The sequence below is a fragment of the Madurella fahalii genome (genome assembly GCF_045866475.1).
Source record: "Madurella fahalii IFM 68171 DNA, scaffold_2, whole genome shotgun sequence".
In the NCBI taxonomy this organism is placed as follows: Eukaryota; Fungi; Ascomycota; class Sordariomycetes; order Sordariales; genus Madurella; species Madurella fahalii.
The window spans coordinates 1,814,174-1,828,882 of NW_027263972.1; the positions used below are offsets into that span (position 1 = coordinate 1,814,174).

Sequence of the window (14,709 nt, forward strand, 5' to 3'; positions counted from 1 at the left end):
AAGCGCAGTCCCCCACAATTACAGCTGACTGTAGTTAAGGTACAGTCCTGTACTATAGCTCCAGGTGTCCACAGGGCTTACAGTTACGTACGGGGCAGGCCGCTCAGTGGCCGAGAGTCTTCATTAATTCTACCATCAGCCCATTGATTATTCATCCAAGTATCCGATCCAGATCCAAGTACATAGCATACTTCATAAGAAGGAAGGCATTCAATATCCAAAACCAAGCACCCTCTACGGATATCATTATCGGCATCGTAATCTTCGTGTCTCGTAACCTCTATGCTTAACCCCCGAGCAGCCCTCTAGAACAGAAGCTCATCCCCGTCCACCGGGCCCCGTCTGGCCCTCCTCTTCGAGTTCGCTCCCCTAACCACAACATCACCGGGGCCAGCACGCAACGTCCACTTCCCGACCTCAACCCACAACCTTCGCAACACCTCCCCCTTCGTCCACGGCGCATACCTCGTCCCTTGAAGGGCCTGAGAAGACGAAGCAGCAGCCTGCGTACTGGCCAGTGCCGGAATCCCACTTCCACCCGCACCTGTACCGCCTCTCCCAGCCGAGCCTGCCATCCTCACCATGACGCAGTCCACCGAGACCACCCAGTTCCTACGCACATCTAACACGACCGTTTTGGCGAAATCTTGCACGCGTGCGTTTCTCCCAGCCGCCCCAGAACCAGAGCCGATTCCCATAGTAGCGGGTGACCAGCCCCCCAGAAGATCCATCACCCGCACCCCCGCCCCCTCGTCAGAAGGTGGTTCATCCGTACCTAAGCGGCTTATCAACTCCGCCAAGTGAGAACGCATCTCCACAAAGAGCGCGGCCAACCTGTCGATCGCATCGAGTCCGGGAACCGCCGAGTCAGGTTCATTTGACAGATAGCTCGCCAGACTGGGCTGCAGCGCGTGGGCGACTGACGCGAGAAGCGTCATGACATGCAGTTGTTGTAGCGAGACGGCCGATTCTGATCCGCCGCCGCCGAGAGCATCGAACCACGCCAACAGCCCGTTCAACACGCCCGCGGCATGTTCCACATCCTCACCCGCCAGCTCCCTAGGGATGCAAGCCGTATCAAGCAACAAGTCCCCCAGCGCGACGGCGTACACCTCCAACAGTGCCCAGCAATCCACCGTCTGCGCTGACGCCTGCACCACCGCCGGCAACATAAACTGCAGCACAAAGGTCGCTACATGGGCGTTCTCCGCCATCGCCCTGCCCAGAATCCGGCATTCCTGCTCCATCTTGTCGTTGCCGAGCGCAATCTTGAAGTTGTTATAGAGGTAATGAAACAGCTGCGGGACGGCCGTGACGTCTCTCTCGCTCAACCTCACACCGTAGGCAACAATACCCGCGGCATGCAGCTGCGGGTCTTGCATCGGCGGGGAGTAGTCCGGACTCGGCTGGGTGAAGAAGGGGTCGACCACGCAGATGCCGACGCCGTGCGACTTGATCAGCGAGATGACCTGTCGGACAAAGTCCATGTACGACCCGTGCTCGGCGGCGTGCGGCCGCAAGAGGGCCAGGTCCTCCTTCATCTTTTGCATAGTCAGCTGCAGGATCTTGCCAAACTCGTCTCGCTGCTGCTTGGGTTGTGCGGACGATAACCCGCGCTCGCGGAGGGTCCTGCGCATGTAATGGATGGCGCAGGCGAAGAAGTCGATGTTGGAGTTGTAGTCTGGCGGTATGCCGACTGCGACTGTGGCCCTATCTAAGAACGGCAAACGCTCGTGTTGGAGTACCTCGGCCAGATAGTTCTCGTAACCAAGAAACCGAAGGGGTTTTGTAATCGATAGGATCCAGAGTCCCAGAGCGTTGGTGCCGATGTCTTTAAAGTCAAAAACGTGGTTCTTAGCCAGAACCGCAACGAAAAGAGGAAGAAATTTCCTTTCCGAGGTACTGAGGTTCTTTGGAAGGTCAGAAAACAGGCCATATTTGCCGCTCGCGAAGTAGGGTGACAATTGCTACCAAAGGTCAGCGCGCTTTCAAGGTAATGATGATTAGGGGACGACCAACCGTGACCCTATTCTTATAAAATCGAGCGGCAATCTTGGCAGCTAAGGTGACCGTCTTCTCGGCGCAGGCAGTTTGTTGAGCGTGCGGCCCCTGAGACTTCTCCACAGAGATGGCGAGGATCGTGCGGCTCATCCAGAAGAAGTCTTTGGCCAGGTGCTCGTTGACCAGCTGAATCAAACGTTAACTTGACGCTGCCAGTACTGCAAGGTAGGAACATACCAGGACGGCCTCTTCGAGTTGGTGAGGATCATTGTTGTCAGAAAACCCACTCGAGTATTGCTCCTCGGAGGCGTCCTCGATCCGTGCTAGGAAGTGGTCTAGCGTGTCAAGCGCCACACGGAGAACGCTCCAGTCGAACCCCGGCGAGTGGAAGTCGAGGCCAGTAAACACTTTTTGTAGTTGGGCTGCTGAAGGTTAGGATCCCACTCAGACATTAATAGGAGTTGACTCACTTGTGTTGAGCCCCCCAAGAGCGGTCTCCAGTGTCGGGGCACGCTGCAGAACGTCCAGAGATGCCTTAACTGAGAAATGAAGGATATCTAGAGCTGTCGCCTTGTTCTTGGCTATCATCTCATCCCGCATATCCTTACTGATTCCTGGCAATTCGCTCGCCAGAGCGTGGAACTGCTGCTCAATGTCGGAGGCGGCAGAGAGATACTGATCCAAGACCTGATTGAAGACGTTGTTTCTCCAGGCAGAGAAGGGCTTGAACGCGGCAGGGCCCTCACCCTGGGACATCACAAATCGAGCAAGCTGATTCCAGGCTCTAACGTTGATCAGGCATGCTTCCTTGTGCGCGCTGCCGGGAACCACTAGCTTCTCCATCAGATGAACCGCCGGTCGTAGGTCGGGCGGTGAAACCCAGAAAAGGGTGCAGAGAAGGTCGTGGTGGTTCCTCAGAGCCGCCAAATCGTGCTGATGGACGGTGTCTTCCTTGAGATATTGTCGGTTGTGGTTAGGGAGGGTTCTGGCCACCAAATTTTTGATATCGTTATTGCGTCCCGCTTGTTTCAGACGCTGGATTGCCAGGGCAAGCAGCTTGACGAAGATGTGAAAACATCGGTCCTCGGGCTCGATGGATAAGGACGGGCTGCCATCTAGTTCCTCAAGAAATTGAGGCGACTTGTACACCTCCTCGTTCCTTAGATGCGCAAGGTTCTGCGAGCCGAAGAAGTCGAAAATGGTGCCAATAATGCCAGTGCATTTATACCAACCCCATTGCTGGACGAGGTAATGGCAACGAGCTACCAGGGCTCGGCAGTAGTCGTTGAAACCAGGCGGCTGTCGGGGGTTTGATTTGTACAACTCAAAGACAGGCTTCAACAGCTGTTGTGGCAGCGTCCACCCTTCCATGGGATCAGCGTCCCTCAATCCAGGAACAAGGACTCCAGAGTCATCAATCTCGCAAAGAGGCAATAAAGTGAACATATCTTGCCAAAGCCGCTCAAATGTTTGGGCGTCCGAGCCAGAACCGACCCCACGGCTCAGCATGACGGAGTGGGTGACGTCCCAGAAGGAGCCTCGCGGGATGGCAGCACTTCTCAGGGCTCTCATCATGACTACCCAACAGTTTGCGAGGACCCGATCCGAACGTATCCCTCGCTCTCTGAAAGAAGAACGCTGCAAGTCACCGTAGAGCGCCCGCAGTTGGTCGGTACCAGCATCCAGGAGACGCCCTATGGTGATCGAAGCTAATTTCTTGAGCAGCTCCTCCATCTTCATGTTTTGCATGGGATGACCGCCCGATGTAAGACTTAACCGGTGCACTGCCAAGATTGCCACGGTAAATCGAGCAGCGACCTCAAGTTGCGTTCTCTTTCTGCCTTCGGAAGCCGTGGTCCAGTCAAGTGACTCGAATCGGCTGGTGAAGCCCGGGAATACCTCCAAACACCTGGAGAAGAAGGCCTTTTCCTCGAGGTCGTTATGGACACTTAGGGAGCCTAGTATGTATTCAAGGACGAAGTCGGCTGCGTCGATTGCTTTCCGGCTCGTGGTGGCTTCTGTCGTTGCATCCGAGCCGAGCTGCTCGACAACCCAGTCAACGAGTATGCCAAACTCTGAGGACGTGGTATCACCCCAGGCTCCCCATCTCAGCGCCTGCCCGTCGAAAGAAAAGGAAACGGGTGGCCGTTGCTGGCGGATCCGGTCAGACAATCCCCTCTCCATCGCATCACGCACAGCCCCACGACCTATAACGGTGCTCTCGTGGAAAAAAGTGCCCCTGTCAAGTGGAAAGATTTCAAAGTGTTGAGTGTAATGCGTCCCATACGGGCCTAACCCCGCGAGCTTGTCTTGCGAGCGGTGCGCCTGAACATCAATGACAGAGACCTCGGCCGGCAAAGGATCATTTGCGCGAGCGTATTGGGGAGCCTCTAGGTCTAGGTACCGCGGACGAAGCCTCTTGCGAAATCTGGACTTGGTTTCTCCTATTCTGTCTTTCCCCGTAACCAGTGGTTCTTCTGCGTCATTGAACACGTATTGTGAACGGCTTCCCGGTTCTTGTAGAGTGAAGTTCTTGTCGAGGGGTTCCTGCTCCAATACATCATCCGTTGACTGCCCTAGCGCTCTCCGAGTCCGCCTGTAAAAGGCATCCAATGTCCGCTTGCGAGAATTGAGTTGCCGCCGTCTGTCCTCACGTTCGTCCGCTTCCAGCTGTGCTGGCCGCAACGCTGGAATGCGATCTTCTATCGGTTTCTGAAGTCGGGACCCTGGAGTAGAAGGCGGCCGCGGAACCCGGGACTCTTCGTTGTTGTCCACCGTGACGAAACCATCAAGGCTGGTTTGCCTTGTTAACTTCCTAGGGAATGAGGAGGTCGACCTTGATCGAGTCGGCGGGGGGTTCAGTGCCAGGTTTGTGGTTATCTCCCAGAGCGCCGGTCTGCTCTTTGATTTCTCCGTCTGCCGTGGCGGCGGGGCTGCGATTCTAGGTCTAGTCTTCCCAGATTTCCAGTCCCGGAGAGCAGAGAGGGCGTCGACGTTGTCACTTCGGGTAGCAAAGCTAATGAGCTTTTTTGAGGGGCTAGCTTTGCCCAGGTTCGCCTTCCTCTTGACCGCACGTGCCGCGATCTTGACGAATCTCGGTGCGTCGGGCTCCACAACATCCAAGATGCTCAGAAGCGGCGGTGCGGTAGCCCTCTTCCTAGATCTGCGCTTTGCCGAAGAGCCATCGCGTGTCCGGCGTGGATGGTCAGTTGGGTTTCTCTTTGCCGACGTCGAAGCGCCTGCATGCTTTGACCGGCTGAGAACCTGGGTTATCTTGGGTTGACGAGAGAATTGGCCAGAGTTGCCTTTGAAGAAGGACTGGGTCCTGCTCTTCTTTTGCTTTTTCACCCTGCGGGATGTGCTGAGGGAGCCGGACCGCTTCCTCGTAGGAAGCATCCAATCAATAGCATCATCTTCCATCGCGGAATCTCCGTCGTATTCGCCTATGACGGCGGGCGTTGGCGTGGTGCGGACAGGATTCTCTTCTTCATTTTGTCTTCGCCTTGATGTATCGTCCGACTCGTCAGAGTCTTCAAATAACAAGAGCGGGGCTGTAATGGATGGCCTCGGAGATCCTTGCCTTGGTAAAGCCACACCACGCCTGGTACCACGGTTTGGGGACGGCTCTGGACTTCTCCTAACGCTCCGGGCAGCGGGTTTCTCCTTCGTTTGGTCTAACCTAAGCCAGGAAGCCGGCAGCACTCCACGAATCCTGCGGCTGTTTTGACGGATTACATCTGAGTCACTATCAGAGCTGTGGAAAGAAGCAGTCAGGTTTGACTCGCTGAGCTCGCCCTCACTATCCTCATTGATCACAATGGGAGTATCCACTGTCCCATTTCCGAGCGGGTCGGCAGTTGACGTCGGTCTTCGGAAAGATGCGGGTGGCGTATGGGGGCGCTCCTGTACTGGTGACTCGGCCATGTTCCCAAGTTCCTGCGACGGCTCGTACAGTGCCTGCGGTCCTAGCGGCGAAGATGACAAATCCCATACGCTCGGAGGTGGAGCGGAAGTTGGACGGGGGGACGACCCTTGAGATGAACCTGGCACGGACCTGGGTCGTTTCCGTTGCGTCGCAGGCAGTAACTGAGCGCCCTGACGTTTGAGAATCCTCCGCTTCTTCCCAGATACCGGCAAAAGCCTTTCTAGCGGGGGAAGCTCATCATCATCCGAGACGCTTGTGGCATCCGTCTGATTTGCACTAGTCTGCTGGCTGCTAGCCCTCAAATGACCAGGAGAAGATGTTTTGGGCAGCGAAGGGGACAATGCTAGTTCGTCCTCATCGTCATCAAAGGGAATGGGAGCGCTCTCTTCTGTGCTACCCGTCGGGCCCTCTCCATTCGGATCTTGGCTCTCCTCAGCCTGGTACTCTTGTTCCTGCGAATCCTCCTCTTCGGCAGTCTTCCGTGCTGGCTGGGTCTCTGGGATGACTCTGATGGGTTTCACGCCATGTGACTTCATGAAGGTCGTATACTGTGCGTTCTCAAGGAGGTATGGATGCTGTTGGATGGGTTTCCGCGGCCGTAATGAGCGCTCCAGTCGAACAGCCACCTGCCTCGAAATGTCTTCGCTCTCCCCCGGCGTTCCCCATGCCCTCGAGGGGCTAGGGCGGGTTTGCCGATATGGAGATCCCGGAGGTGTAGGGGTCCTCGAGAGAAGACTCGCAGGCGAGGATGCTGCCGAGCCGGATGTAGTAAATCGGCCATAGGCAGTTGGTATTTCATCCTCTAGGATTGGATTCTCAGTGATATCCGGGTGCGTCTTCGAGGGGGTTGCGGGCCCATCATCGACTGCGGTAGCGGGGAGACTCCCCGGGCCATGTTCTTCTCCTACTGATCGTGCAGACGGAGCCGGCTCGCCTGACTTCGGCGTTGTTTGTTTCCGAGCCGTAAGGGGCTCAGGCGAGGCGTGTCTGGGCGAGGAACTAGGGATACTCCATATATCCGTCTTGGCCGGCGTTGTGGGCACAGCCCTGACCTGCGGTTCCCCAACGTCGTTTTCAGAAAATCGGTCGCATTGTCCGTTGTCGTACAATTCCGTATAATCGACGCTTTCGTCGTCCGAATCTGGAACCTCTCCCAATTCCCTCCAAGTCTTCATGGCTCCGTGTTATCATATCCGTGAAATCGTTTGGATCATGGTCTCAGTGTGCCAAAAGGACTATCGCCGGATACCAACATCAAAAGGTGACGAGAACAGCAGGGTACAGAGTACCTCTAATGATACGCATCCAAACGCGTAAATTGAGTGGGACGCGACTTGAAAGCTCTGGTGGGGCTGGCGCGGCGTTCCGCTGCAGCGTTTGCCTACCAGGACGGGAACTGCAGCAACGCCCGGGTTTTACCGGAGGCTCCGTGCCTTGTACCGTATGAATGCCGTTTCTTTTTTTTTTTTTTTGAGCAAACGTCTGCTCCGTTACACAGGCCCTTGGTCAAACTCTCACAAACCGATAGTTGTTGTTCTCCTGACAAATACAAGCAGACGCCTCATTCTGTTAGCATTGCCCCTATCAACCAAAATGAGCACTCAATCCAAGCTTCTAACAGTCGGCTTGATTTTGGCTTTCGGGATTGGTAATGGTATGCAAAATTCCAACTCTGCATGTGGCCAGCCACACGCTGACCTTTCGCGCAGCTTATTACGCCTTCAACCCTAGTTTGAAGGAGTTAAAGGAACAAAGAGAAAGTGCAAATACGAGGTCAGTTAGGTTCTTGCAAAGCAGTGTCGCATGTCGAGACTTATATCCGAGCAGCAGAACACTCCAAAATCAGAAAGCCTCTAGGCCGCGGCAGCAACACGACCAGCAACAAGAGTCAGGATAAAACAGCAACTGCTGGTCTACACAGTGTAATTCTCGCACCACGGCCGTTTCCAGCTTCAGGTCGCATCGTGACCCTGGAATTGTTTGCACCCAAAGTAGGCTGTTATCTAGAAGCGCTCTGGGATATGACACGCAGGAGAGACCGTTGACTCGACCGTTCCATTCACAAAACGAATGCCAGACGAGCAGCGTAGCCCCGCGAGCATTACGTCCACTGATCTGATTGAAAGGAGCATGGACCCTTTTGATATCAGCAGTATGAGATACCAATCGCAATGGTGTTCGGTCTTGGGAAGGTTGATAATGCTGAGGGTGGAAAAACAAGGCTAGAGGTCAAAGAACTTATCCCGGGGAATGCTCTCCAACCACGGTTGTGGGAGGGTACAATGTAACTTTATAGCTCGGCTGTATTGATCTTTTGTATAAGAGCCCTTACTAAATCGTTCGGTAGAAAAGAGGTCTTCAATAGGTATGGCGGATGCCGAATCCAACTTTTAACACAAGGCCCATAAGGCGCGGCGCAACAGAAACGCCCAGGCCACCGTTACACCATGACGCTATGCGGGGCTCTGGAGTCGCTCCGCATTTGCAATTAAGCGGGAAGAACAGGACCAGGATCCCCAATCAGACCACCTCGAATTCCGAGCTGGCCATCTGCCCGAAAAAAAAGCTCGTCTGTGCATGACTTCAACACCTCACACAAAACAACCTCGACGAACGAGCTCGAGGCCGCCAGCCGCGCCGGCAACTCAATTGGACCCATCTCCCTTCTCCATTCCGTGTTGAGCGATACCGAACGACGAGTTCCCAAATATCCGCAACCATGTCGCCCGTACTTCGCAACGCCCTGGTGCGCGCCTCCCGACCGTCGGCAACGGCTGCCCTCGGCTACCGCGCCGCCTCGACGCACGCCATCTCCAACCCGACGCTGGCCAACATTGAGAAGAGGTGGGAGGGCATGCCGATGCAAGAGCAGGCCGAGCTCTGGATGGCCCTGCGTGACCGGATGAAGGAGAGCTGGACTGAGCTTACCCTTCAGGAGAAGAAGGCCGGTAAGTTGTGAATGCCAAGACCTTCCACGGCGATCCGTCAATACCTACCCGATGCAACGGCGTGCAATTCTGAGCTCTGTGCAAGCTCGAGCAATTGCACTTTGATGGATTGCGATGGTTTCGGGAACGCCAATTGATGGAAGGAGAGCTGAAGGAGCTTCCCTGGATGCCGACGTCACCATCCATCCCCCATTGGCCTGGATACAGATATCACCAGCGGATGCTAACCCAACCTCAACCAATGCAGCCTACTGGATCGCCTTTGGTCCCCACGGTCCCCGTGCCCTTCCCCCTCCGGGCGAGAACAAGAAGGTCGCTCTCTATACCGCCATCGGTCTCGGCATCAGCTTCATCGTCTTCGCTGCTCTGCGGTCATTCGCCAAGCCGGCACCGCACACCATGACCAAGGAATGGCAGGAGGCGACAAACGAGTATCTCAAGGTACGTGCATTTCTTTGCTTTGTGATATTTATTCTATCGATGATGGCTAACACGAACACGCTCACAGGGCCAAAACTCGGACCCGTTGACCGGTATCTCGTCAGAAGGTTACAGTGGCAAGGGCCATGTGCAATCTCCTCCGTCAAAGGCATAAATCAGTCGCGCTTTCCTTTGTCAATAGATGCAGCTTTTCATACAGGAAATCGCCTGTATAACACGAGTCTGGAGAGGAACCTCTTGGTGGACGGAGTATTGGGGCTTACAGGGGCTGATATCGGGTGGTGTAAATATTGTACAACCCTGACAATGCGACATCGTTTCCTTGACATTCATTTGCTGTGGGACGGCTAGCCGTCGATCGGTTCTCCTTGTTGCTGCCATCCTTGAGCACCGATGAACGAGAAGAAGCAGGGGTCAATATCAGGGCTTGAAGGCCATGACGACACTCGGCCTGCAAGAAAGTTTCTTCGTTAAGAACTTGACGCCCGAGTATTGTTGCATGTACATGCCCACCGGACAAGAAATCGTGCGTACCGTGTATCATCCTCTCGAGTCCCAGTGGGACAACAGGTAATGTGCACCCACAAACACTGACAAGGCGCATACGTTGTACTGTGTCCCGTTGGGGTTCCAGCAAAACACAGAAGCAATATCTTTTCCAATCTTCGTTACGGTGTACGACGTTTAGTATCACATGTCAGGGAAAGCTCGAGGTCCGGCAATGTCAACTGATAAGGGAAGACAGTAGTGCACAGAATAAGATTCTGCTTAATTTCTGATCGCTATTTTGTAGGCTTCTTGTTTTCAACCATTAACGTAAGACGAAGGAAAATGCAGGACATCATCACTTCAGAGTTGCTCGTCTTAAGTCTATTCCATGCCCAAACAGTGCAAGAGAGGCTCAGTGTTAGCTTGTTGTATAATACGCTTCTGCGGGTATATCCTGTCCTTTGCTTTACTCTTGTTTAAGGTGAATTGCAATCAGCAGTGTCGTACAGAGTCTCAGTCCCCTAGTTCAGTCTAATCTAGCTATTATACTCTGCTAAGTGTTCTCTACATTGGATGTTAATGCCTTTACTGTAGTGGATAGCCCGACTCCGAGCCAGGTACTGTGGATCGCGTCCCTACCTATCGCCGCAAATACCGCAAATTGAGGGGAGCTGCAGGACCGACGGCAAGGCGTCGTCGAGTTGCCGTGCGGCTCGATTACCGGCTGATTAGAGAGCCTTAATAGCTGAAGCTTCCAAGCAGCATTGGCTTGCAGCTCCCCCAGATCATGAAGCTCGGGCTCGCTCTCATTGGCGGAAAATCAATCGGTGTTACGCTGTTCTCAGCGTCCCCGGCTCGACCACAGCGGGGCATCGTGCGTCGATTTTGCCGGCGCATTGGCTGCTGGGAGCCGGGGGATGCGCGGGGGTTGTCCAGGGCCGCGGATCTCTCTCTTTTTTTTTTAAACGTCCGGCCGGTATCCAGCTCTAAGACTCGGCTTCATAAAAAAACATTTTACCATGTCTTCAGCAATCCACGCCATCACTGCTGGTATCTTCCTTTCTTCTGCGAGAAAGCGGAGGAAGGACACCATCCTACACACGCAACGGCGGGTTTCGGACTAGGAAAGCCCTGCGACAAGTTGTTCCGAGCTTGCTCTCAGAGCTGGTGCCCGCTGATCTGCGATCGGGTTACCGTGGGGGTGATCTTATCACCTCAAGCGACTGGATTCGCTTTGTTGCATCGGCGCGAGGAGGGAGCTGCCACGCCCTTCGAAGGTACCCATATTCAGTATTGCTATACCCAGACGTCTCGTCTCCTGGTGAGTTTTAGCTAACCGGCAAGTTTAAGGGTTTGGCGCCGGCAACTTCAAGTGCATAGTTCTAGGTTGCGTCATTGGTGGAGCGCCGACATCCACCGCGAATCCCTCGGGTTTCCTATAGATTCTTCCGCGTCCGCTACGCCCCTCTCCCGAACTTCACCTCTTACTCTTCCTCATATCACCGGCAATGTCGAGGTTCGCACGAGTCAGGCGACTGCTACCCTCTCTCGCCATCGCCGGCGCGGCAGGCGGCGCGCTCTACTACACATACCGTCCCCGAAACATCCCCGGATACGAAGGCCCCGTGGTACCGCCCCCAATCTTTGGTGCCGACGGAACCTTCAAGCTTCCCCGTTTCCCGCGCGTGAAGTCGCGTCTCGAGCAGATCGCCGATCTCAAAAAGAGTAATAGCGGGAGCAAAGAAGACGAGTATGATATCCTAGTTGTTGGTGCTGGAGCGACTGGGGCCGGGGTGGCTCTCGATGCCGCAACGCGCGGGCTCAAGGTCGCTGTGGTCGAGCGCGGTGACTTCAGCTGTGGGACCAGCAGCAAAAGCACCAAGCTCGTCCATGGCGGAGTGCGCTATCTCGAGAAGGCCGTCTGGAACCTGGATTACAGCCAGTATCAGCTCGTGAAGGAGGCGCTGAAAGAGCGCACCTACTTCTTGCAGACTGCCCCACACTTGAGCATGTGGCTACCCATCATGCTGCCCCTCGACAAGTGGTGGAAGGTCCCATACTATTGGGCGGGTACCAAGTTCTACGACTTCCTTGCCGGGAGCGAGGGCATCGAGAGCTCGTACTTCCTGACCAAGAGCAAGGCCATCGATGCGTTCCCCATGCTCAAGCAGGCCGGCCTCGTCGGCGCGCTGGTGTACTACGATGGGGCGCACAACGACTCGAGGATGAATGTTTCGATCGGCATGACCGCAGCCCTGTATGGCGCCACAGTGGTGAATCACATGGAGGTCACCGGCCTTTTGAAAGACGAGAACGGCAAACTCTGCGGAGCCACGGTCAAGGACAGGATCCCTGAGAGGGACGGTAAGAAGACAAACAGTTTCAACGTCAAAGCCAAGTGTGTCATCAATTGTACTGGCCCCTTCACCGACGGCATCAGGAAGATGGACGACCCGAAATGCAAGGAAATAGTGGCGCCGGCATCGGGAGTGCATATCATCCTTCCCGGTTACTACAGCCCGGCCAAGATGGGCCTGATTGATCCTTCGACATCTGACGGGAGAGTCATCTTCTTCTTGCCTTGGCAAGGCAACACGATCGCTGGTACCACGGACGAACCGGCCGCCATCTCCACCAACCCTCTCCCCGACGAGAAGTCGATCCAGTGGATCCTAAACGAAGTCAGCCACTACCTCTCCCCAGACATCAACGTCCGTCGGGGTGACGTCCTGGCAGCTTGGTCGGGCCTCCGTCCTCTCGTCAAGGACCCCAAAGCCAAAAACACCGAGTCCCTCGTCCGGAGCCACCTGATTGACATCTCAGAATCCGGCCTCCTCACGTGCGCGGGCGGCAAGTGGACCACCTACCGGCAAATGGCCGAGGAGTGCGTCGACGCTGCGATAAAAGAGTTCGGTTTGCAGACCCGGCCGGTCACCAACGCGCCCCGCGTGAGCGGCACCGAGGCGGTCGACGACGGCGCCAGCCTCGACGGCTCGTGCCAGACGCACCGTGTGCGTCTCATTGGCGCCCACGGTTTCAGCCGCACCCTGTTCATCCACCTCATCCAACACTTTGGCGTCGAGACCGAGGTCGCCAAACACCTGACGGAGAGCTACGGCGACCGCGCCTGGACGGTGGCGGCCCTGTGCCGCCCGACCGACAAGCGCTTCCCTGCACGGGGCGAGCGTATCTCGCAGCTGTATCCGTTCGTGGACGGCGAAGTGAGGTACGCGGTCAGGCATGAGTACGCCCAGACGGCGGTGGATGTACTTGCGCGGAGGACGAGGCTGGCTTTCCTGAACGCCCAGGCGGCGTTGGAGGCGCTGCCAAAGATTATTGACATCATGGGTGAGGAGCTCGGCTGGGATCGGAAGAGGCAGGATGTTGAGTGGCGGGAGAGTAAGTTCTATTGGCACTGAACAGAGTTGTTGCTTGGAGAGCGTTGTTGCTGACAGAATTGGTCTAGCTGTGTCTTTCCTCGAATCGATGGGCTTGCCCCAGCCTATGCTCTCGGCGACGCGGAAACAAGTCGAGCAGGGCAAGATCGACTTCAAGTCGTCGCTCGAGTATCGCATGTACTCGAGACATGATAAGCCCGTTGAGGAGGAGGCCTAGGGGCCTCGGGTCTCGCCGTGGCCCGACTCGTGCGGTATACATCACGATTGGCATAAGTAAGGGGGAATGGTGTTGGATGGGTTCATGTTACTGCTTGGCATGCAAACTAGGCGGCGTTCTTGTGCTAGACGGATGCATAGTCGGCTGCATTTTGTTTTGGATCAGGATGCTGTTTACTTCCGTTGCTCAGTTTGGTTGACAGAGTATTGGTAGTAGTGTAATTCGCATACTCTTGCATCTTGAAAATGTCCCTCTGCTGTCAGGGAGGTAATCAGCGAGGCAACGCGAGGTAGTGGTTGCAGTGAACTGCCAATTGTGCCGCTAATATAGTATAATACAACTTGAAGAGGAACAAATAACTCGATGCCGGCCATACTGGCTTGAAATGAATGTGTAACTCCAGAGACCCAGTCCTTCGGTACTCGAGATGAAGAAATTCATCTATTGATAATAACACATTTGCCGGGCCGGGCAGAAGCAAAATCTTCCATTAAAAGTTCAATCCTTCAATTTCCAGAACCGATCCGCAAGACTATTGCAGGGCATCAGGAACCAGATCACTCAAAAATGAGACTTAATTACCTGATAGTTAAAACACCTCGTCTCGCTATATAAGGCCTGTACTGACTAGCTTGTTATACTCGTTACTTGCTAGAGATAATGTAATTATAAGAAAGAATGATTTTCTTTTTCCTTTTTTACTTAATTAATTTTTCCCTTCTTTTCCTATTTTCCTCTTTTCTTTTCCTCTTTTCTTCTCTCCTTCGTTTTTTCTTTTTTTCCTTTTTTCTTTCTTTCTTTCTTTCTTTCTTTCTTTCTTTCTTTCTTTCTTTCTTTCTTTCTTTCTTTCTTTCTTTCTTTCTTTCTTTCTTTCTTTTTTTTTTTTTTTTTGGTAAAGAGATAGACATACTAACGGATCCAATATAGTAGGATTGCTATTCTGTAGTTATGAATAGTCTAAATTCTTCCCGCCATCACCAGTCATTCAAATCCATTATACGATCAGATCAATCTAGAGAACAAACCACAATATCGACTGCAGTTTACGTCTCAATACTTCATGAAATGTCCGTTTCCCTCATAAAGGCACCCTCCTATATCGCTACCCGGCGCTATGTTGCTCTACTGTGCAACCGGCACGATAGCTGGTGGGACAACCAGACCCAGGCCAGCTACGCCGAAGAGCTTGCCGGGAAGGGCAAAGGTTAACAAGCCGGCCATACCCGAAACCGGGGGTTATGCCAGGCTGGAAACCAATTGAAGAATGCCGTGTAGCAGGAAGAGCGGGGC

General features: G+C 54.3%; 3 protein-coding genes across 3 annotated transcripts; 2 read left to right on the plus strand and 1 right to left on the minus strand.

Annotated features, from left to right (window-relative positions):
- Nucleotides 1-305: 305 nt before the first annotated feature.
- MFIFM68171_03287 (Mus7/MMS22 family-domain-containing protein) lies at nt 306-7,101 on the minus strand (the record flags this gene model as incomplete). Its single annotated transcript, XM_071058708.1, has 4 exons — nt 306-1,967; nt 2,020-2,187; nt 2,239-2,423; nt 2,472-7,101. 4 exons carry the CDS (start codon nt 7,099-7,101, stop codon nt 306-308), a joined length of 6,645 nt encoding a protein of 2,214 aa, XP_070914809.1.
- Nucleotides 7,102-8,645: 1,544 nt separating this feature from the next.
- Nucleotides 8,646-9,469, plus strand: cox5 (Cytochrome c oxidase subunit 5B, mitochondrial; the record flags this gene model as incomplete). Its single annotated transcript, XM_071058709.1, has 3 exons — nt 8,646-8,874; nt 9,122-9,315; nt 9,383-9,469. The coding sequence occupies 3 exons, from the start codon at nt 8,646-8,648 to the stop codon at nt 9,467-9,469; spliced, it is 510 nt and encodes a 169-aa protein (XP_070914810.1).
- A 1,843-nt stretch (nt 9,470-11,312) lies between these two features.
- On the plus strand, nt 11,313-13,419 carry GUT2 (mitochondrial glycerol-3-phosphate dehydrogenase; the record flags this gene model as incomplete). Its single annotated transcript, XM_071058710.1, has 2 exons — nt 11,313-13,203; nt 13,271-13,419. The coding sequence occupies 2 exons, from the start codon at nt 11,313-11,315 to the stop codon at nt 13,417-13,419; spliced, it is 2,040 nt and encodes a 679-aa protein (XP_070914811.1).
- Nucleotides 13,420-14,709: the final 1,290 nt, after the last annotated feature.